The 22,222-nt window shown below is 46.9% G+C and overlaps 2 protein-coding genes across 3 annotated transcripts in view; one reads left to right on the plus strand and one right to left on the minus strand.

Annotated features, from left to right (window-relative positions):
• Nucleotides 1-14,398, plus strand: part of TNKS (tankyrase) — a 128,399-nt gene extending 114,001 nt beyond the window's left edge. For both annotated transcript variants that reach the window (XM_066548077.1, XM_066548078.1), the window contains exons 21-27: nucleotides 1,378-1,498; nucleotides 2,115-2,212; nucleotides 3,577-3,651; nucleotides 4,877-4,982; nucleotides 5,861-6,047; nucleotides 6,812-6,968; nucleotides 8,981-14,398. In XM_066548077.1, coding sequence (XP_066404174.1) covers nucleotides 1,378-1,498; nucleotides 2,115-2,212; nucleotides 3,577-3,651; nucleotides 4,877-4,982; nucleotides 5,861-6,047; nucleotides 6,812-6,968; nucleotides 8,981-9,067 — 831 coding nt within the window. In that variant the 3' untranslated portion in view covers nucleotides 9,068-14,398. The remainder of the gene's footprint in view (nucleotides 1-1,377; nucleotides 1,499-2,114; nucleotides 2,213-3,576; nucleotides 3,652-4,876; nucleotides 4,983-5,860; nucleotides 6,048-6,811; nucleotides 6,969-8,980) is intronic.
• Nucleotides 14,399-14,520: 122 nt separating this feature from the next.
• On the minus strand, nucleotides 14,521-20,147 carry DUSP4 (dual specificity phosphatase 4). The gene is made up of 4 exons (XM_066548079.1): nucleotides 19,754-20,147; nucleotides 16,859-16,995; nucleotides 16,223-16,442; nucleotides 14,521-16,085 (listed from the first exon to the last, which is right to left on the minus strand). The coding sequence occupies exons 1-4, from the start codon at nucleotides 20,145-20,147 to the stop codon at nucleotides 15,700-15,702; spliced, it is 1,137 nt and encodes a 378-aa protein (XP_066404176.1). The 3' UTR covers nucleotides 14,521-15,699.
• Nucleotides 20,148-22,222: the final 2,075 nt, after the last annotated feature.

A 22,222-nucleotide genomic window follows, 5' to 3' on the forward strand; every position in this document is an offset into this window, starting at 1 on the left:
TTCAGGTGTCAAGTAGCTTTCAGTTACACATACACTGTGACTGCCAATTTGGCTTGTATTCTGAGAGTTATTTTGAACCTTGTGAACTTTGAACATGATGACTATAACGAAGTTAGGTTCAAATGTCACCTGTGTTTGTCCTTCAGCAGTCTTGACAGCCAAACAAGCCTTTCACCACCTGTAGTGCTACATGTGATAGTTTGGTTAGTTGAGAAATAGGGGAATAAAACCTGCAGATTTATCAGTAATTCAGCATATATTAAAAGGGTACAACTAATGTAAATTTCTCAAGCTTTCATTACGTTTTGCAGCAGAAGTACCTGTAATGAATTTGTAGATTCCTTTTATGTACCATTTCTTAAATTTAACGTGTTGCAGTTAAATTGATCTGTTTACATGACTGAGATGGATGTACATGTGGAAGTGAAAGGTAGAAGTTCAAGAGACTGGAATTGATGATTATTTTTTCCTCTGGTCTCTGCTGCTAATCTTTTATTGAGGAATCAGGAAACAAAGGTTTGAAATGTGATGTGTTGTTTACAGTTCCAGCTGTTTCTATAAAATGTTCAAAGATAAAATACCATAGAACTTTTCCCCTTCTCATACATGAAGGAAGGATAAGCTCCTCTCTTTAGTTTGGAGCTCCTTCTGTTCAGAGGGAAACCAACCTCAAACCAACCTGTGCACTTCTCAGGTTTTATTATTATTTTCACACCTTCCTGTTGCCTAGCTGGTCTTGTTCTACTTTTGCTTCCTTGACTCCTAACCTGTTAAGAGCTTCCCTGCTAATAAGATTTAACAATGCAAATCGGATTCAATATATTCATCATTTTGAAATCATCTAGCTCTTCTTGTAAGTTTCTTTGTAGAAAAAACAAGCTCATCTTCTTTAAGCTTATTCTTTTAAGCTGGTTTTCCATGCACTGCCTTCATGTACACTTTTTCACCTTGGCTCATTATTAGTAAGGTTGTAGAATATTAATATCTGCTTGTGTAGTGAAAGTAATGAATTGTACAACACTGTGAAACATTGAATGCTTCAAAAGCACTCCCATATTTGTGCCAGCATTTCAATGTATCCCCCTTCTACCTAAGTAAAAATGTTTGTGAGAACCTTCTTCAAGAACCAGCTCTTGTTAATTGGTGTGAGAGAAGTGAAAGTTTTGCACAACTTCAGTCTGTAGCAGCTGGGTATGGTCCTGTGATAGGACAGGTTTGCCAGAAGGTGGCAGCAAGTAGAAGTGAAGCAAAACATTATCTACCTTTATGCTTTTGGTTGCACCATGAATACTTTCCCATTTCTGGAGGGATAGGTCTCCAGCCTTGAAAGTCAGGCCAGGTTTGACAAGTGATTTTTGTGATCTTTCATCTTTCCAGATAACCCTGGATGTGTTGGCTGACATGGGGCATGAGGAACTTAAAGAAATTGGGATCAATGCATATGGACATCGCCACAAATTAATAAAGGGTGTGGAGAGACTTCTAGGAGGTCAGCAAGGTAAATGTGACACTTTTACTGGCTAGTCTAAGTGTACCACACAACAGGCTCCCATAAGTCACTTTCTCTAAATGTAGGCGTTGTCACCAGACTTGAAAGAATCTGGATGTCAGAGAAGTGTGTTTGCTGCAGACATGGTGGCTGAGTGGGTTGTGATAGCTAAAGAATATATTAAGGAGATACCAGACCAAGTGATCACTTGTCTTTTCAGAGAATGGATACCCCTGAGGCAGCTTTGGAAGCTGTTTCCATTTCTCAGGACCCTGTTTCACCCAGAGAGGAGCTTTTGGATATGATTTGCCCACCATACCTCCCCCCAGGCCAGTTATATCCTGAAGGATATGCCTGATAGGGTTTTAGCTGCCCCACATTTCTATGGCAAGAGGAAGCAATAAAGGGCAATTATATCCCACATGCATTTTTCTCTCTTTTAAAGCCTCTGTTGCTAAAGATGGCACTTTTTTTTTTTTTTTTTGAGGTTGTGCTTATGCTTTGTGTTTATTTTGCATTTTCTGTACTGGGGTTGTTTAAGAACAATGATGATGATGGATACAAATAGAGCCGGTATTGGTTTTTCCTGTTGGTTTTTGCTCCTTTTCATTCCTTCTCTTTGCAGGTACCAATCCTTATTTGACTTTCCACTGTGTGAGTCAGGGGACCATTCTCCTTGACCTTGCTCCTGATGATAAGGAGTATCAGTCTGTAGAAGAGGAGGTAATCCAAGTCCCATTCTTAATGCTTCAGGGGCTATATATTTTTCTTTCCACTGATAACCTGTCAGAGCTAAAGTGTGCAATACGTGCTGAAAGTGCTAAAATAGGCTTTGATGTATGAATTGCATAGTGCTGATATGAAGTGTCGGGTTCTTTATTTGTCCTTTCATATAGAACAATGATAGAAATTATTTTGCCATGTCCTGCCAATTTTTTTAATAAGTGGCCTCTGCTCACTTAGTGTTATTCCAGTTTTATTTTGTTGTTGTGTTTTGGATCTTGTCTTGGATATTGTCTCATAGGGAGGGTTTGCACAGCTTTCTGTAGATAGGTGGACCTGTGAGAATTAAAAGCTGTGTGTGAAACCAAGGCATCAAGGCCTTGTGATTCTCTAAGCATTTTCTGTGAACCAGCTTGTTTTCTCTTGTCTCAGTGGCTTAGTTAATCTGTAACCCAGATAAACAGCTCTTGGACAATTGAGAATTGACTGTCATTTTGCCTCCCACACACACACGCTCTTTTATTTAAGTAAACTACAGACACATACCATTTTGAAAGCAAAGATCATAACAGAAAAGAGACTTCCTGAAGCGTTGTGTTTGGTAGAAACTCCATTTTACTGTGCATTTGCTATTTGTGTCATGTCCCTACACTATAGCACAGAAGTGTTTGGAGTCATTTAAAATGTCTAGAAAATCAGGATTGCTGCCAGCTTAGATGGGCATATTTTTTATTAGTAACTTCATAAACTGGAGTTTGTGCAGATCTTTTTATAAACTCTTCTGAAGGAAAGGGTCACTTGTCTGTCATAGTAAATTTGAATATTTGTTTGAACTATTACAAAATATTGTTGCTGTAGCTATAAATACTTCTCTAATAGACACAATGAAACTATTTTTGAGGAAATCAGAGATGCTCTTCTAATGACATAGGAGAATTTACAGTGCAGGTATTTCCCTAATACTAAGAAATGCAAACTAAACTCATTAAAATCACATTTGTTATTACTATGAAGTGATCTTTTTGTATATTAATTCTCAAATATTGCTTTTTTCTAATTTAAAGACGATTTTCTAGTTGTATATCATTTTGATAGCAAATACCATTATTCTATTTTTCTTATGTGGATTTTTATTACAAGATTGGATAATTGCATCATTGGGTGCTTGAGAAATTGGGGTATACCTCAATTTAAAATAGAGTGGGTTTTGGGGGGTTTTTTGGGGTTTTTTTTTTTACACCTTTTAATTAATTTTCCATCAAGACTGTCTGTTGTTCCCAGTGATATACTGAGACATTGCATGGATACTTTGCCTTGCTGGGAAGGTTTATGTGCTGAACATTCAGTTTTGGGTTTTTATGTAGATGCAAAGTACAATCCGGGAGCATCGGGATGGTGGAAATGCTGGCGGGATCTTCAACAGATACAATGTCATCAGGGTAAGTTTCAAAAGCTTTCAGTTTTCTGTGGTAAAGTATGTTAGTATTTATACCAGCAGGCAGAATCAGTTTAATGGTTTGCCCTTTTATATTTCAGGCTTTTTGTTGAAATGGTACTCAGAAACAGTTAATGCAAGTGCTAAAATGAATGCATGCTCTGCACAGGGAATGAGGGAGAAGTGTCCACTTGGGCTCCTAAAGGAGTCTGAAGGACTGATGTCGAAGACAGAGGTGGTGAAGAACCTGACTGAATTTCAGAGGCCTATAACTTCTGTGTTTGACCCTTGCAACACAGATTTATCTCTTTTCTCACTGTAGTCTTTTCTTGCCATTTTAAAGGGGATTTGGGGTATGAGTATATGAAAGGATGATCATGATTTCTAATAAGAAGTTTCGAACTCCCTGTGCAACCTTCCAGCTTGACACCACCTCCTTTGCCCTTGCCAACTAGAAAAATGCATTTTCCAAGCCATGGTACTCTAGAAAATAGTGTTGTCTTTCTGAGGGAAGGTACACTTTCTGGTTTCTTTTTCTGGGGAGAAGGAAATAGAGGGAATCAGAACAGAACTTGGTTTCTGAGCTTCAGCAAACCTGCTGCCTATCTCTTTGAGAAGTAAGCCTGTGCAGAACCTTTGCAACTTGATCCAATAGATCATGTGTCCTGAAGTAAACTCTTCTTCCATCCTACTCCTAATCAATGGTGAAGTCCTTTACAGAAACCTCAGTGGTATTAAGAGCATGTGGCTGAAATTATATGGATAGATTAAACAGCGCATCTCATTATTTTTTATGAAAAGAACCAAAAGTTGGTTCTTTTCATAAAAAATAAACCTAAACCAGATAGCAAGTTTCAAAGAGCTAGACAAGATCAGTCAACAGAGCTCAAAGCAGAGCGGGAAGGAGTTTCAGTTTGTAATTCTTTGTGGTATTGAAGGCTGTGTGAGAAGCCTGAAAGGTGTCCTTAAACCTGAGGACTTCGACTGCAGTTTCACAGTAGTTTCAGCTATTTGTGGGTGTGGGCTACGGAGTTGTTGGAGAGACTTCAGCTTTGCTTGCGGAACAGCCATGGGGTTTCTTCACAGCATTCATGTGTCTTCTGTCAGTTTCCCTGTCAAATTAATGTGAACTCTGTGAAACTAGATTTCATTTCAATTGCAATACAAATACATTTGAGAGATTGAAATGTTATGGTAACAGCATGGTTGGATCTGTTGTTCTACTGCAGATTCAGAAGGTAGTGAACAAGAAGTTGCGGGAGAGATTCTGTCACAGGCAGAAGGAGGTCTCAGAGGAGAATCACAATCATCACAACGAGCGCATGCTGTTTCACGGTAAGGAAGTAATGTCTCTTTGTATGTATTGGTATTTAACAAAAAACCCAAACCTTGCAAAGACCCACAGGCAATGTTATTGTTGCTGTGTCACCATCCTATGCGAGTAATTGTGTTTCTACACTAGAAGTGCAGGGGGTGCATTGGGGGTGTGGGGGTGGTGGAGTTACTCTGTGTGGTAACTGAAATCCAGAAAGCTACACTGGATAAGAAATACTTTTATTATGTTTTGGTTTCTTAAGATGGAGGAAGGTTTTTTGCTAAGCTGTATCTTAGTCATTTCTCCAGTAAAGTAATTTCCAGTAAAGCTGCTGGGATGATGCTACATTGCTGTGAGAAAGACATGGTGTCTTCTAAATGAGGGGAGCAGCACACAATAAAAGTGTTTTACCCTGGTGCTTTAGGCAAGCACCAGGGAAAGGAATCAAAACCAACCACGAGTTTCAGCAAGATTTCTCTAGAAATGCCTGCAAATGACAATTGCCTGAAGGTCCTTCTGTCCTAGATTCTTCTGTGATTCTGTATAGGAAATTGGTTTTGGGTATGATTGTCCTGACACCTTGCCCCACCTTAAGCAGTGCTGACTCCTGGAGAGGGTGTGCATTGACAAGATAAATTGCACTGAAATGTGAGTGGGGGGAAAGCCATTTAATGAGATCTGTGAAATGAGTAAGAAATGAGTCACACGTGGGATTTTGGTATATAATGATAAATCCCACACATCACTGCATCCTGCTGGGTATCGCCCCCTTGCAGCTGACTGAGCACACTTTCTGCTATTTAATGGTCTATTTGAGGCAGATCAACACCTCTTGACATTGAGTCCTGTATTACTATACAACTTAACAAGTATGTGTCTTTTTGTGTCACTGGTCTAGGGTCTCCTTTTATTAATGCTATCATTCACAAAGGATTTGATGAAAGGCATGCATACATTGGAGGAATGTTTGGAGCTGGAATTTACTTTGCTGAGAACTCCTCAAAAAGCAACCAATATGTGTACGGAATAGGAGGAGGAACTGGCTGTCCCACACACAAAGACAGGTCCTGTTACATCTGCCACAGGTAGGAATCCAGCAGAGTTCCCCACACATAATTCTGCTTGTCCTGGTTTTTATGATCCTGGCACAGGGTGATATGCAGGCAAGGAATGGCCACTTGAGCTTGGTCATGGCAGGAAAAATGCAGTTTTCCATCTGTCAAGGTTGAACAAAATGAGTATAAATGCAGCAAGTCCCACAGGAAGGTCAAAAATTACATCTAAGCATGCAGTGAGTATAAATCAAAGTGAGCAGTGGCTCAGGAAAGAGGCTTGAAACAGCAAGTTTGAAAATGAAGAGTCAGGGGAAAATAGCAATTAAACTCCAGGCACTCTCAGGACAAAACTGCAGTGCAAAGTGGTGGTCAGCAGTACAGTGTGGTACTGTGGATCAGATAATATTGGAGGTAGATAATTTCAGAACAGGACTTAATTGCAGCTTTGTTTTGTCCTGGAGTAGATCAGTGTGTTTCTCACACTTTGACACTTGTCCATTCCCTGCTGGTAGGATCACAGAGAGTTTCAGCTTCTTTCAACAGCTTTATATGAAATGAACTAGAACAGGCTTCCATGTGAGGACTAAACAAACTGTGTGTTTTCCCTTCTGAGTGTCATGAAAGATTTTTGTGACAGGTTTTATACAGTCTTAGAACTGGGTTCTTTAAGTGTTTCTCTAAAAAGCCGTGAGAAATTAATTGTAATGAAATAAACTCAAAAGACTGAAGTCCTTCTGGAAGCATACAACTCCTAGTAAGATATTTGAAAATTATACTCTCTTTTTTCATTTTAGACAAATGCTTTTCTGTAGAGTGACCCTTGGCAAATCCTTTCTTCAGTTCAGCACAATGAAAATGGCTCACGCCCCTCCCGGGCACCACTCTGTTATCGGCAGGCCAAGCGTGAATGGACTTGCTTACGCTGAGTATGTCATCTACAGAGGGGAGCAGGTAGGTGGCTTAGCTGGGACTGCCTTTATGCAAGGACAGAGCCTGAGCTGGAGATGGGCTGTGCCTGCTTTCCAGAACAAACGTGCTGTGATAATGCTGCTGATTTCGGTTGTTGGGTTTTCTTTCATTTAAATGGGGAAATAAACAGTGAACTGTATCTAGACAGCAAATGCTACTCCTGTCCACTGATCTGCTCTGATTTATGCCATGCAGAATTGTGTAATTTCCCCTGTGCAGCTCTGATGGAGTCTATTAAGAATTGTAGCTTCTCTCAGCAAGCTGTCTTACTCCTATTGCTTTTTAGTGTCACTGCTGCAGCATCAAGGTCATGTGCATTTTTGGGGCTCCAGTACATCTTGAGGATCCTGGGCTTTTTACCTGTAGGTTCCCAGCAGTGACAGAGACTACTCTTAAATGGCAGCTGGAGTAGCACAGGAGTCTTCAAAAGTTGATTCTTAATCTGAAGAACTCAGCTAGACCTTGACTCCATAGAAGTGTTTTGCTTACTACCATGGGTGGCTCCCAGATCACATGATCAAACTGAATAACCACAAATTTGTGATGACAAACATCCCAGGTCCTGAGAGAGCTGGCTGATGGTGTTGCCAAACCACTCTCCATCACACCCTGAGATTACCTTGGTTGGTTGGAGCATGCTGCTAATAATACCGAGATCATGGGTTTGATCCCTGTATGGGTCATTCACTTAAGAGTTGGACTTGGTAGTGTCCTTGCAGGTTCCTTCCAACTCAGAATATTCTGTAGTTCTGTGATATGTGAAAAGTCATGGCAGTCAGGCAAGGACCCCAGTGAATGGAAAAAGGGAGAGACATCACTTGGATTTTTTAAAAGGGGAGAAAAGTAGACACAAGGGAACTACAGATTGGTGACTCTCACCTCTGTAGCTGGGAAGATCATGGAACAGATCCTCATGGAAGGCACATGCAAGACCAGGAGGTGATTCAAGACTGCCAGCACAGCTTAAGTAAGCACAGATTGTGCCTGACCAGTCAGGTGGCCTTCTATGATAGAGTGACAATTATGGTCTCACAAAGCCTTCTTTTTTGATCAAACAAGCCCATCTCTCTCTCAGCATCTTCTTTATCCTGTGCTCTCTGCCCCTGACTATCTTATTGGTCCTTTGCTGAACTGGGCTCCAGCTTGTTGGCATCTTTCTTGTCTTGTAGAACCTAAAAGTTGAGTGTGGTTTTCTAGATGTGGTCAAGGAGGGAGTACTGAATAAACAGCAGTCGCTGCTACATCTGGCAATTTACCACAGGATGCTCATAGCCTTTACTGCTGCCAGGACACACTACTGATTCTGCTTTAGCTTGCTGTCTCCCAAGGACCCCATCACCTTTTCAGCTGAGTAGCTTCTCATCCTGCAGTGTTACAAGGAATTCATCTCAGGTTCCTTTGCCCTTTCTTGATTCCATGAGGCTTCTGTAGGCCCAGTCTCCTCTCATCTGTTGAGGTTCCTCAGAATGGGGCCCTGCCCTCCATCAACTCTAACTTTGTTCTGGGACTGAACTGGCTACCAGCTGTCTCCAGGAAACACTGGACAGATGGACAGATGACTTACTGGGTCATGTGCTTTAGGTGGGCCAAGTATTTTACTGCCAGTAAAGGCCTTTGCAGGTTACATTGCAAGCTGTTGTCCCTTTTGAAGTCAGACTTTATCAGTCATCTGAAATTTTTGAGGAACTTAAAAAAACTTTGTAGGATTAGCTAACAAGGAGAGTAACTCTGAATTCCTGTTGCACACAATTTCTGGCAGTGACTGTGTGGAAGAAACATCTTTTTGTTTGTGTATTAACCAAGGTGTTAAGTACATCCAGCAGTTCCTCACAGTGCTGGCTAGGTTTGAAATAGCCACTTTTTCTTGCACGCTGTTAACATAGAGGTGGTTCTTGTGCTGTCCTTCCTGGTCACTGTTTAGTGAAATGCAAAAACTGGAACTTGCTGAGTTACCCGTGCATAAATCAAGGGTTTCTTTCTTATTTTACTTTCAGGCATACCCGGAATATCTCATTACATACCAGATTGTGAAACCAGAAGCTCCCTCACAGACAGCAACAGCAGCAGAACAGAAGACCTAGTAGCTTCAGAGCAGTGGAGAAGGATGTGACTTCAATCTTGGACTGGATGGATACATGTTTCAGAAAATCAGTATCACATAAAATTCTTAACAACCTGGAAATAAGCTGTATGTCTTTTATAAAGTATTGCTGTCTTGATGAATATGATAATGAGTAACTCTTGCATACTCAACTGCTACTGTTCCTCTTGAGGAAAGTTTACAAGGGACTGCCTTTTAATAACATATCTCAGGCTCCTAGTCTCTGCAGATACCATGTGTAAAATAATATTGTTTTGATCTAGACCTTGGGAACATTATTGTGCAAATGGAAATCTTTATTGCTGCCATCTCACATGTTAAAATTTCAGACACTACTTTTCTAGTTATTTTATTTGCAGATAAATTACATTAAGCCCATCATTTTCTTTTCAGCATACACCATTCATTTCCTGTTTTCAAGAGATCCTATTTATTCTCCTTTTGTATTCTGAAGTTGAGCCAGAACTTTCTTGAAAATATTTTGCACAAAGTCAAGTCGACTAAAATCATTAACAATGCAATATAAATTTCATCTGAGGAGGGGCTAGGTCAAGTTATTCAATATAGGGGTTTTTTTGCACACCTCTGAGCAAATGATAACATGAGTGAGTGTAACTTTGGAGTGGAAACAAACGATGTCAGTTTGCTGCCTTGTCTGTGTGAGTTTTCTGGGGGAAGCCCTGGGAAGTGTTTGCAAGGGTAGAACCAGCTCTTGTGCTTAGAAGAACTTCATGCCCTCTTCTGGCATCTCTAAAAGAACATTTTATAAGGCTCCTGTTAAGTACAATGCAGCTTTTGAAATGTTCTCCAGTTACAGCAGGGTATGGTTTTGCTGGGAGAAGCAGGTGAAAAGTCAGAAGATTTCATACAGAAGGGTGTATTGGGTTCATGTCCCTCTGTAAGATGAGACCCAGTAAATGGGTTTCGGGCTGGTAAGGGAGAGTTATTACAGCAGTTTCCTGTCACATCTTTGTGTGTGACATCACAGTTGAAGAGCTTAAGGGATTTACAAAAGTAATAATTTTTTTAAATATCAGTTTTACATTTTGATGAGAACAAAATTTTAAAGTATCAGTTGGCAAGCAGATTTGTTTGCAGTTATACCAGAGAACAAAGTTAGGATTTATTCACTTAATACCCTTCTTCCCAAATTCCCAGGTTTATTTTGCTGGGTAGGAGAAAGTTATTTTTAAGCATTGCGTAGCACAGCATCAAACAGTTTCAAAAGTCCCCCTCATGGTGGATATGGATTTAACAAAAGTAGAAACTGTTTCTTTTTTGTGGTGTTTTACAGTTTCAGAGAAGGTTGAAGATCAAGACTTGTTAATTTTTTTCCTAACAACCAGTACCAGGAGATGTGCTTCAGTGTTGACCATGTAACATCTAGAGGAAAAAAAAATGTTCCTTTGGACACAACATGTGGTACATTACCCTATCAACCAGCACTATCTGATGATCCAGTTCATGCATTCAGGTTTTATCCCCCTTAAAGCAAGAAAGCAACAGAATAGTGTGCTCTTAGTTCATAAAAATATACGTGCTCCCCAGAAGTGGGATTTTGCTAACATGTTTGTATAAAACAGACTTAATCCTGAAGAGCATTTCACTTTCAGCATTAAGACACAACACTTTTGTTTTTAATGGTAAGGCATTAATGTTGAAGCAAGTCATCCTCACGGGAAGTAATCACCAGTAATCACCCACTGTAAAATCAGTCATTTGATGCAATATGGCTACCTGAACATCATCTCTTTGTAATATCTCTAAAGGAAACCTTAGAAATAGCAATACTCCAACAGAACTTGAACTCTTACTTTTCTTGAGCTGACAGTGGATATATGGTTCTCGCTTCATTTTGTGACCTGATTAAATATGTAGCTTTGAAGTCCCAGCCAGGCTTTAGCCTAGTTGTCCTTTTAAACAAGTTTCATTGATAAAATTGGGTGCTTGTATTTTGGCTACTCGTTTCATAGTGTTAGAGGATTGCAAAGATCACCACTAGGCTTTGAAGCTTTGTATTCACCATTGAAGTTTGGGGTTTGTTTTTCATTTAGTTAATAAGGGCATGAGGGGATGTGCCTATCTGCTCTAGGGTTTCAGATAGCGACCAGAGCAAGTGCTGCTCTCCCTTCCCGGTTAGACATAGTTTTAAATGGTGAAACAGCTGTGCTGCTTAGGTGAGAAAAGTGGTTAATGTGGGTGTGAAAGTTAAAACTTTACATCTTTCATAAACAAGAACAAATCTAAAAAGGAAAGCCCCACCGAGCCCACACCGGATGCTGTTCTTGCTTGTTGTTTCCTATGTGCTGGTTGAACTAATGGCTAGTCTGGATTCCTTTTGCAGCCTGAAACTTCTAGAAGATAAAAATAGCCTGGAGGAGACTGAGGGGAGACCTTATTGGGGTTTTCAACATCCTCATGAGAGGAAGTGGATGGGCAAGTACCAATATCTTCACTCCCATAACCAGTAACAAGACTGGAGGAAACAGCATGAAGCTGAGATTAGGAGGGAGATTTAGGCTGGGTATTAGGAGAAAGGATTTTCACCAAGAGGGACTCCAGGGAAGTGGTCTTAGCACCAAGCCTGACAGAATTCGAGAAGCTTTTGGACAACACTCTCAGGCACATGGTGTGACTCCTGGGGCTGTCTTGTGCAGAGCCAGGAGTTAGACTCAGTCATCCTGATGGGTCCCTTCCAACTCAGCATATTCTGTGATTCTACTTTCCAGTATCTTTGAACTGCCAGTGTTAATGTTTCTGATGTTCTGTGCAGAGTAAAGGTGCTGTGTGAGGAAATAATTTTGCAGTGGTTTTTGTCTCGTGATGACGTGAGCTCATACCCATTTGTGGCCAGACACAGAGGAGTACCCAGGCCTGATGATGCATCTGTGTGTTGCAGACACCTATGCAGGAGTAGCATATGTTGTCATAGGTGCTCTTACAGTTCAAAACAAAGTGAGGATCTGCCCATCAATACCAAAGTTACCCGTTGGTGGTGGTTGTGGTGCTTTTGGCAGGCTGTTAACGGTACAGACGCTGCTGCTTCAGCTGGGGGAGTTGACTACAGTGGGACCTTATAAATACTGTGACCCCATAACCAGGCAGGTGCTGCCTCCTGAGAAATCAAGTTTTTGGCCTCCTGAGAAGAGCAGTCCCCTGATATGGGGATGCTCATTTTGCAGTATTGGGTCACCAGTGGGAGGCACAGTAGGAGCTGAGGACCTGAGAATACTGGGCTAAGCCCTCATAGGCTTGGGAGACCAGGGACAGAACTTGGTACCTGCTGGCACCAGGGACAGTGTGTCTCTCAGGGCCTGTTGAGCTTTGTCAGCGTCCCTTTGAGGCAGCATTTTGAAACTTCTGTGTAGTTTCGCAACAGGACCTTAATAGGTGAAACAGAAAGAAAAGTCACCACCTAACAAAGGAGGGTTCTGCTCTCCATTGCTGAAACTGTTTCCATGAGACTGATGACTTAGATACCTGGTGCAGAGTGACACTGCATTCTGATTGCTGTCAACAAAACTTTTGTTAGGATTAAAAGCAGACAGTACAGTACCTTAATAAGGTATATTTACTTTTTTCATTCTTATTTTTATCTACCAGTTGTGTTTGATCCCAGCTCCATAGAGACTGTTACAAACCTCTTATACTAGTTCCACCATGTTGCAGTCACTATTGGTTTTTTAACCTCTGTTTCAAGTGTCTGCATGAGATGCAATTGAATCCCACTGCATTATGTAGCAGGAATTTATTTTGCCTGCAAACTTAAACTTTGCTTGTTTGTTATGGGAGTACCCCAGAAGAAAATTCTACACTGAAGCAGGGAGAAAACCCTGCAAAATGTTCTGCACTGTTGGCTGTGGTGGCCAGCAGACACAGAAAAGAGATGTGGCAGATGGGAGGGAGTAGCTCCTGGAGAAAGGCACTTTCTTGGTTCTGGAAACCAGCTGCTCCTGCTGTTCGTTCTAGGTTAGAGGAGGTGTCTGCTCCCTGATGTGTGAGGTGCTGAGGGATGCAAGCATGTTGTGCCACTGCATGCCCTGTGAGAGCTACTTAAGACAGTGGCAAATCAAAAAAGCCTCCTGCATCCCTGCAATGGCATCAGTTTCTGCACAGTTCATGCACTGCCTGCAATTTCCATATGGGACTGCTAACAGAAATTGCCCTGAATGGGATTTTTCAAGATGGGTAAAAAGGAAGGGTCCAGCCACAAAACAGATTAGTTTGAACATTGCTAATTATTCTCAGAAGCTGAATGTCAGGAAATATGTGAATTTATTTTCAGTGGGATTTCTCTGTTTCCATGCTGCTTTGCTACAGAAAGTCTAGCTCAGAAATCCAAGAGGATGTGCATCTAATGCATGCTTCAGGTATGTTAAACTGAATATTTGTGCAACATTTGTAAGCTATGCTGCAGCCTGCATAGGGAAGACCTGGGAAAGCACATCCTAAGTTCTTGTCTTAATGTAGCAACTGGCTTGTGGACCTCCACAGGCTTGAATCCATTGGTGATCAGAGGTGGTGGCTTGGCACAGTCCCAGAGCGTGTTCTTCTGGTCTTTCCAAGAATGGCAGGACAGATGTGCAGAAAGGGAGCAGCAGTGTTCCAACCTCTCTCAACACAGAGTAGATGTGAAACCCAGGGGATTGGGGAACACTGTATGTGTGTTAAAATCTCTGAAGCAAGGTGATGAGCCTGGGAAATCTGTAGGGGACACGGGAAGCAGATGCATTTCCATTACACTGACACATATGCCTGTCAAGTCACATTATCTGGCTAGTTTTGATGTATCAGTCTCGCTGAATGTGTTGGTGGCAAGTTTTAGTGCTGGTCCCATTAATTACTAATGTAGATTATTAGAATCTCTGTTATTACAAGATAATTTTGACACTTTCTTAACATCTGCAGAACTTGCTTCAGCTTTGGAAATTGAAATGGGGATTTTCTGTGCTGCGGTCCCATGAGCTTGTGCTTTGTCATTCCTAATTGCTTTCTGTGGCAAGCCAGATGGCAATGTAGCTGGGGGTTGAATTTCTAGATCTTTTTTGTGTAACTTGTTTTCATAACTAGTCCTGTATTTGTCCTCTCTTGGTTGCCAATTACCTGGAGCTGGGATATCATTTATTTATTTCTTCTTTTACCTTCTCTCTCAAAGTTGAAGACGATGGGCAGTTTCTCAGCCTACCTACATGGTGGACTTTAGGTAACATCTCTGTAACAACTGAGTTTGATCTATAAGTGTGCTTGGCTAAATGTCTGATCTGCAATACTTGTAATAGTTTAAAAGTCAATAAATACATTTTTAACAGTTGCTCTGTGAAAATGGAATGTGTGCAGAACCTGCTGCTCTGTCTTGGTTTTAAGACAAATTTGCTCCAGCCAAACTGTTGAAAACAGTTTTATTTTTATTTTCTCCAAACAATGTTTTCTCCCTCCCTCAGGCAATAAATAAAAAGTTAATTTCTAGAAAAAAAAAAAAAAAGGAACAAAACCATACATATGTACATCAGCCACACAGGCATCTTGTGTGTTGGACTGGGCTGGAGGGAAGGACAGAGGTAGGGTGGGAAATAAGGCTCCAGGTGGGTTGAAGATGAGGCATTTTCAAGGCTTGGGCCAAAAGCTGCAGAAATGTTGCACAGGTGAACAAGACTCAGCACAGGAAAAGGGCTGGTCATGAGGTGGGGGAAGCTTGAAAATGCTGGATGAATGACACCTCTGGGCCAGCCTGTCCTCCACCCCACAGCTTCTCTTTTCCATTATAGCCCACCCATGTCCCTTCCTGCTTCTTTTGGAAGAAGCAGCAGTGGGACCAGTGGAGAGGAAACTGAACAGAGTAATCAAAAGCAGCCCAGACTGCTGCCCCAACCCCTTCTTTCTCATCTTAAAGCCACAGGAGATTGGACCTAAGTTTTCTAGAAACCAGTGATCCACAGAGGCAAGAAAAGAGGCATTTCAGACTACATCTCTCCCTCCAAACCACTTCCCAACCACAAAGATTGCTCTCCCCCTGGAATAGGCTCAGCTGGTGATTTGGCAGGTGCCTGCCAGCTCCTGCCTCATTTCCCCAGCCACTGGCAGGGCTGAGGTTGAGTGCAGGCAGCCCTGTGCCACCACTCCTGCTCACCCCAAGGCCCTGCCTGCAGCTCTGCTTGTCCGAAGTGTACCTGGCTCAGGTAAGCAGCACCCACCACACACACAAAGGTGTCTCTGCAAGAGGGAAGGCTGCTGCACAATAAAAACAGGGAATACTCCCTTGTCAACCTAGATGAGTTGGGGCCAGAAACATGGGGAGAAGAGGAGGTGTAAAAAAACAAGACAGTAAAATAGGGATGGAAACATGTGAAGACCAGGCACTTGAGGAAACCCAGTATACTATTTTGTTCCTCCCCCAAAGCGCCTGGACAATGTCAAGGTTTGTGGCTTTTACAACTTCGTGCTTTTAAAACATAACAATAAAAAGCAAACAAACCAAGATGAGGTAAGAAATTTCTCTACGAAAAAGATGGCGAGTCCAGGGTGAAGGGCAGTGTCCGGCACTATTGCTTAACATCACAGGGCTCGGCACCCCTGCACGCCCGGCACTGCCTGCCCGGCTGGCCTGGCCCTGAGCTAACAGCTGGGCGACGTGGTGATGGGGCTGTGCAGGTAGGGCAGGCTGCTGGGGGTGGCATGGACACCGACAGACACCGGGAAGCTGAAGACAAACTGCGAGGTGGGGGTGGAGGTGGCCTTGCCCCGCTCCCGCAGCGTCCCCGAGGGGCTGACGGCCTCCACCGCGTACGAAGTGGCCAACACCTGCGACTCGAACTGCAGCAGCTGCCCCATGAAGCTGAAGTTGGGGGAGATGATGCTCCGGCGCTGCTTGACAAACTCGAAGGCCTCCTCTAGCTTGACACGCTTCTTCATCATCAGGTACGCCAAGCAGATGGTGGCCGAGCGCGAGATGCCAGCCTGGCAGTGCACCAGGACACGACCACAGCACTCCTTCACTGAGTCTGGAGGGCAACAGGGGTGAGACGTGAGACCACACCCTGCCACTGTGGCCCAGCCCCTCACCAAACCTGCAGGTAGTGGCTGACCTCCCTCCCACCGGTGCCACCAATGGACACAACATCTCTGCACAGGCACTCACCAATGAACTCAATTGCCTCCATGAACCAGGAGCTGATGTCAGCTTTGTGGTTATCCTCCACAGGGATGCACTTGTACTGGTAGTGCCCCTCAAAGTGGTTGGGGCAGTCTGAGGAGACGTTCAGCAGGGCTGTGATGCCCAGCGCATCGAGCATGTCCCGCCGGGCTGCGTGGTAGGCGCTGCCAAGGTAGAGGAAGGGAAGGATCTCCACAGGCCCACCCTGTGACAGAGGAAAAGAACTGGTTGGCCAGGGGACGTGGGAGGCAGGACACACATCCAGATGGCTTGGAAACATGGAGCTGCACAGCAACCTGGCACCTGATCCAGGTCCCTCAGAAGAGGGAGCAGAGGCTGCCTTCCTGAGGCGCTAAACCTGTTTCAACCCTTCATCTCCTTCTCTCTGTCCTGTTCAGAAACAGGCAGGTGTGGGTTAACAGGATGTGGGCTTGTCCACCCTGTGGGGCACACAAATACCCAGGGCTTAGGAGGACCACCATGCTTTCCCATGAGAGGAAAGGAAGCAGGGCTCTGGCTCCGCAAGCCCCAGCTGAGGGAGAGCAGAGAGGCTCCCACTGGAGCAGGTTGCAATGCTGGAAGGGCAGTCAAGATAGCTGAACACTGGGCTTTTAGACATACCTGGTCATGGAAGGGGGTCCCACAGGAACTGCAGCCCAGATCCAGGGGCTCAGCGCTGGTGGGGGGTGACACATTGCTCAGGGACTTGGTTTTTGCACAGAATTCGGGGTACTCCGAGGAGAAGCGCTCATAGCCCCCTGCAAGAGGAGAGGCACGAAGTGTTATCCCAGACCGCATTCACAGGACTGCAGAACGCACAGCCGGAGATGCCCTTGGCCACTAGATGATGCTACAGCGATGGAGAGTGGTCCCTGCCCCAGGAGGAGCAGTCGGGCTCTCGGCAGCAAGGGGGGAATCCCTGAGGCCCCACCATTCCCTTGGAGCAAGAGCACCAGGAGCAATGATCTTGGCCACCCAAAGTCTCTGCTCCAGGGTTCCGTCCCCTGCATACTGCCAGCCAAAACTCCACACTGAGGCCAAGGTTGCTCTCTCAGACAATGAAGAGAGGATTTATTTCCAGCATACTCAGACTTTAATGGGAAAAGCTGCTCCGAGGCCAAAGACTGTTCAGTTCTCATTTTCCCTTGACACGTTATTTTGCCACAAAAGACAGGCAGGTCTCACATTCCCAGCTTGACCCTCCAGCTCAGAGGTCCCAAAACAACAGACCAGGAAAGCCCTGGCTCTGGCCAGGTACAGCCAAGCTGCCCTCTGAGAAAGGTGTCTGCTGCTTCCCAAGGACACAGGTGCAAACTGAACGTGGAGCAGCTTGTTCCTCTGCCCTGCTGCCAGGGGGATAAGCACAGGGGATGTCAGGGCTTTGTCATGCCAGTCAAAACAAGAGCAAATCCTGAGTTCCCAAGTCAGGGAAACTGCAGTGTTGGCCTGCCAATAAACACTTCTGGTGACATTTCCTTCTCTCATTCAAATCAAATTAACAACCCTGACATCCTTGAAGGGTCTGACTTTGAGCCTCGACATCAATGAAAATCAAGTACTTTACTATCACCACAGGAGACTCCAGCTGGATCATGGTCTGACTCTCAGGATGGTTCCTGAAGACTCAAGCCAACTGCAGGACCTATGCCTGCAGATTTCAGCTTACCAGAGCATACAGCAGGACACATCCTTCTTATCCAGCCTTAGCTCCAAGACTGCCCTGAACAAGGCTGGATATTCAAAACAATGGATGCAAGTGTCTCAAGCAGCCCAGGAATCCCTAGGCAGCGAGAGCCCCCCACTGCCAGCATCCCAGCATCCTTTGTGGTTTCCTCCCCCTACAAAAGGAAGGGCTCTAGTACCTTAAAGTAGATTTATCACTGCATTTGCATTGTCCCTCCCACGCAGCCAGGACAGTTTGCAGAGGCTTCATTTCCCTGGCCTGACATCCCTTTACAGTCCTACTGCTTCAATTTGAAAGAGCATCCAAAACCAAGAGCCTTTGTTAGACAACTTCCAGGGATCTGGTCCTAAAATCCCTGGTTCTACCACATTGCACTCCAGTGGTCATCGCACCATGAGAGGGAAAAGCTGCCCAGGGTGATGGGCAGAAACATCTTGGAAAGAATGGTTCTTGGAAAGAAAAAGAGACCGTTTCAAATGCTCCTCTTCAATGAATCTCATCAGATGCATTGATCCAGCAGCTCCTGGCTGTTCATGCCAGCTCTGCCCGGTATAGGAGCCAGGCAGAGCAGGTGCCCATGGCCAAGCAACCCCAGCCAGGCTGTTTCACAGGGAACCTGGCAGCAACCTGACCTGCACAAAACACTTCAGGATCTTCATTGTGACCTGCACCTGACAAATGTGCACTTGGGCATGCACAGCTCTGGGTTAGTGCAGCTCTCGTGGAATCAGAGCAAGATCATTTTAGTGGCTCTGTGGAACACAAGAAAAAGACTGTAGTGCTGAGACTGAGTCTCTCGGAGCCCGTTCCTTAAAAGGGCTCCCATTCCAACCAACCTCCCACGAGAACCACAGAGGCACCAGAAGCTCTCAGCTGACAAAGGCCACCCTTGAAGCAAAGCAGCGTTTCCTGCCACATGCGTGGCTCCGGCACCACGCTGGCTCACGGTGAAGGAGCCTGCTCCTGAGCGAGCCCTTGCTGTGCAGGCACTCTCGCAGCAGCAAGCACATCGTATCGCATCCCGGGAACAGCTCCTGCTGCTTTTACTGTATCTAGTACAACTGAAGTGCTAGTTCCTCCATCTATCAAGCCTCTTAATGTATTTGCTACTCTGCATACACATCCTCACCCCTGCTGTAAGTAAGCCAAGGAATAAATTGACTCTCAGGCTGTAAACAAAAAAGAAAAAGCCCCACAGAGCTCATCCAGGAACCCCAGCTGAGCATCCCCCGCCCCTAAATCATCTCACGGCAATTCTCAGAACCAGCAGCTCCAAATGTGCACAGCTTCCCATTTAACACACGGCAGAGGAGGGAAGCCCTGATCCCTGCTGTAGTCGCAAAGGGAGCACAGAGGCATCCCCGCGTTTTCTGCCCGCTGCAAGGGGACATCGCCGTGACAGCCGGTATTTGACTCTGCACAAATACCTCCTCTGCACCTCCGTGGGGCTGGGGATGGACTCGAACAAAGCGTGCGGGGATTCCCCCCACACACTCACTTCCCTCAGGTCCCGGGCAGGGCCACGGCGCCCAATCGTTGCCCCTGAGCCGGCTCAGACCGCCCGGGCACCCCCGCTCGGGGCTGATGGCCGCGCTGCCACCGTCCCGTACCCCAGCTCCGGGCGGCGCGCCCCGGTGCGTGCGGCCCCCGGCGCTCCCGCCGGCTCCCAACTTGGGCAGGACGGACGGCCGGGGGCAGGAGAAGGCAGCGCCCTGCCCGGGGCGCGGCGAGCCCGGAGCCCCATTCCCGGGCGGGGGCAGCCGTCTGCGGCCGGTTCCCCCCCCGGTTCCCGGTGTCCCCCCCTGGTTCCCGGTGTCCCCGCCCGCCGGTACCTGCCAGGAGGCGGATGTCGGCGCGCGCCGTGTCGCGACGGAGCGCGCGCACCACGAGCGCCACGGTGCTGTCCTCGCGCAGGGCCTCGGCGCGCGGGCTGCGCTCGTCGTACACCACGACGGCGGCGTAGAGCCCGGCCCGCAGCCGCGCCCGCACCTCGCCCTCGGCCGGCAGGATCTGCTCCAGGCTCACGGCGCCCTTGGCCCGCCGCCGCACGATCGTGTTGCAGCGCACGTTGAGCGCCCCGCGGATGTGCCCGGCGCTGTGCGCCAGGAAGGGGCGGCAGTCCAGCACCAGGCACCGCGCGGCGCCGCCGGCCCCGGCCTCGTCGCGGCCCACGAGCCGGCGCAGCGCGCTGCCCTCCATCTCGCGCAGCCCCTCGGTGGCCACCATGGCGGGAGGGGGCAGGGAGGGAGCGAGCGCCGCCGGGCCCCGCGCCCGCCGCCCGCGCCGCTCGCGCACCCCCGCGCGCGCCGCGCGCAGCCTTTACTACCCGGCGGCGGCCGGCGCGCGCCCCCGCCCCGCCCCGCCCCGCCCATCCGCCGCGCGCCGGGGCCGCATGAATGGAGGGGAGGCGGCGCGCGGGCCCGGCGACGTCACCGCCTCCATTCACAAAAAAAGAAAACCCGGCCGCGCCGCCCGCCGGCCGCGGGCTGTGAATGGGGGAGAGCGGCGGGCCTTTGTCACCGCGAGCAGCGCCCTGTCACCCCCGCCCGGAGCCCGCCGGGCCGCGCACGCTGAGGGGCACACGCGCACGTGCACATGCTGCGGGGCACGCGCCCAGCATTCGACACAGACACGCAGACACACACACACAGAGACAGACAGACACACACACACACACGCTCAGGCACACACACGCACACGCTCAGGCACACACAGACACACGGTCAGGCACACAGACACACACACACTCACACACACTCTCAGGCACACAGACATACACACACACACACTCTCTCTCTCTCTCTCAGGCACACACACACAGACACGCACACACACAGACACAGACGCACAGACACACACGCACACACAGAGTCAGGCACACGCTGCGCACACTCCTGCTCCTTTGTCCCCTGGCTCCTGTTCGGCTCGGACCGCCTGCCGCGGCGGGGGGCGCTGAGCAGGGCCCGCCGCCGGCTCCGCAGGGTCCCCCTGGGTCCTTCTCACTGCGTATCTCTCACGGCCACGCTCCCCCTGCCAGAAAACGGCATCTCTTAACTGCAGAGCCCTGAAAGCACTGCAGCACCCTGCCTGTGATGCGGCTCTGTGGAGGGGGCTCTTCGATTTCATTCCTCACATAGAGGAATTCTATTTTCGACTAAAAGCCTAAGGAGTAAACGCACAGCCCTAGAGCGTCCCAGGAGGGTCTCCCCATAACGCAAACACTGAGCCATCATTTCACCCCAAAGTCCCCTATGGGACTGCTTTCAAACAGAAGAAGTGTCGCAAACCACAGTGCCAGCAACCGTGCTCAGGGCATTTCCTGCAAACAGATGCCGGCCAGTCCCAGGTGAGTCTGCTTCAGAGACCTGGAGGTGTTCAGCTATTCCGGTGTGGACCTGGATGTGGTGGGTGTAAGGTTAGGGGCCCAATGGTTATTCAAGCCCATCTGCCCCGCCACTGCTTTTCACAGAGGGCAGCACTTGGAGAGGCAGCTTGGCTTCCCCTCCTCCCCTGCATGCCGGTCGCTGTTTAGCCGGGCACGGCAGGGTAACACCTTTGCTGTGCGTGTGCCTGCCTGGGAGGAATCCAGCCGAGCACACACGTGCCGGACCTGCAGCTGGTGGCACTCCCGCCTCCTGTACACTCTGCTCTCTGACCGCTGCTGCCTTCTCCCCTCGGCCTGAGTCAGCCCGATCTTTGCACCGGTGGCTTCTGTGTGCCGTGCCAAGCCGAGCCAGATGAGCTGGGGGGGAAACACAGCTGCCATTTGGGCCATACACCCCACTGCAGGAATGCACCAGAGCTTGTTGCCTAATACAACAGGGGTGGAAGGCAAATCGTCTCCCATTCCAGCCTGCATCAAACACAAGGACAGCAAAACCCTATTTCTGCTGAAGTAAAGCAGACTCTGGGTGGCCACTGACATAGCAGACACATTCTTTCTTCCTTTTGAGAAAGCTGTCAGAGACAAGAAACTCAAACTGAGAATTTGATTACAAATTAATGGAAAACTACGCTCTCATTCCAACAATACTTGAACTCAAGTTGGATCATCAAAATATCTTAAAAAGTTTTGGGCTAGGACTGATGCCAAAATATGTTGTTTTCTTTGTTCCTCTTGGGCAGATGTTGGCCACCAGCACAGGATGAGCTAGCCTGGTGTCTCCAGTGCCCTCTGCACTGTCCAATCCAGCTTGTACACTAAAATTGGATGTCCTTTGAGGCAGGCCTATCATCCTCATTTTTCCCTCTCTCATCCAGCACGTGACTGGGACAAACTGATCTGAGGTGGGAGAGGAGGG

This window comes from Molothrus aeneus, chromosome 4, assembly GCF_037042795.1.
Source record: "Molothrus aeneus isolate 106 chromosome 4, BPBGC_Maene_1.0, whole genome shotgun sequence".
In the NCBI taxonomy this organism is placed as follows: Eukaryota; Metazoa; Chordata; class Aves; order Passeriformes; family Icteridae; genus Molothrus; species Molothrus aeneus.

Bases quoted from the DNA above. Each gene is read 5' to 3' on its own strand.
- DUSP4 (XM_066548079.1), bottom strand. From the start codon at position 20,147: ATGGTGGCCACCGAGGGGCTGCGCGAGATGGAGGGCAGCGCGCTGCGC. The intron at 16,996-19,753 runs GTACCGGCGGGC...CTCCTCTTGCAG, and splicing joins CGACATCCGCCTCCTGGCAG to GGGGCTATGAGCGCTTCTCC. The intron at 16,443-16,858 runs GTATGTCTAAAA...CCTCTGTCACAG, and splicing joins GGACCCCCTTCCATGACCAG to GGTGGGCCTGTGGAGATCCT.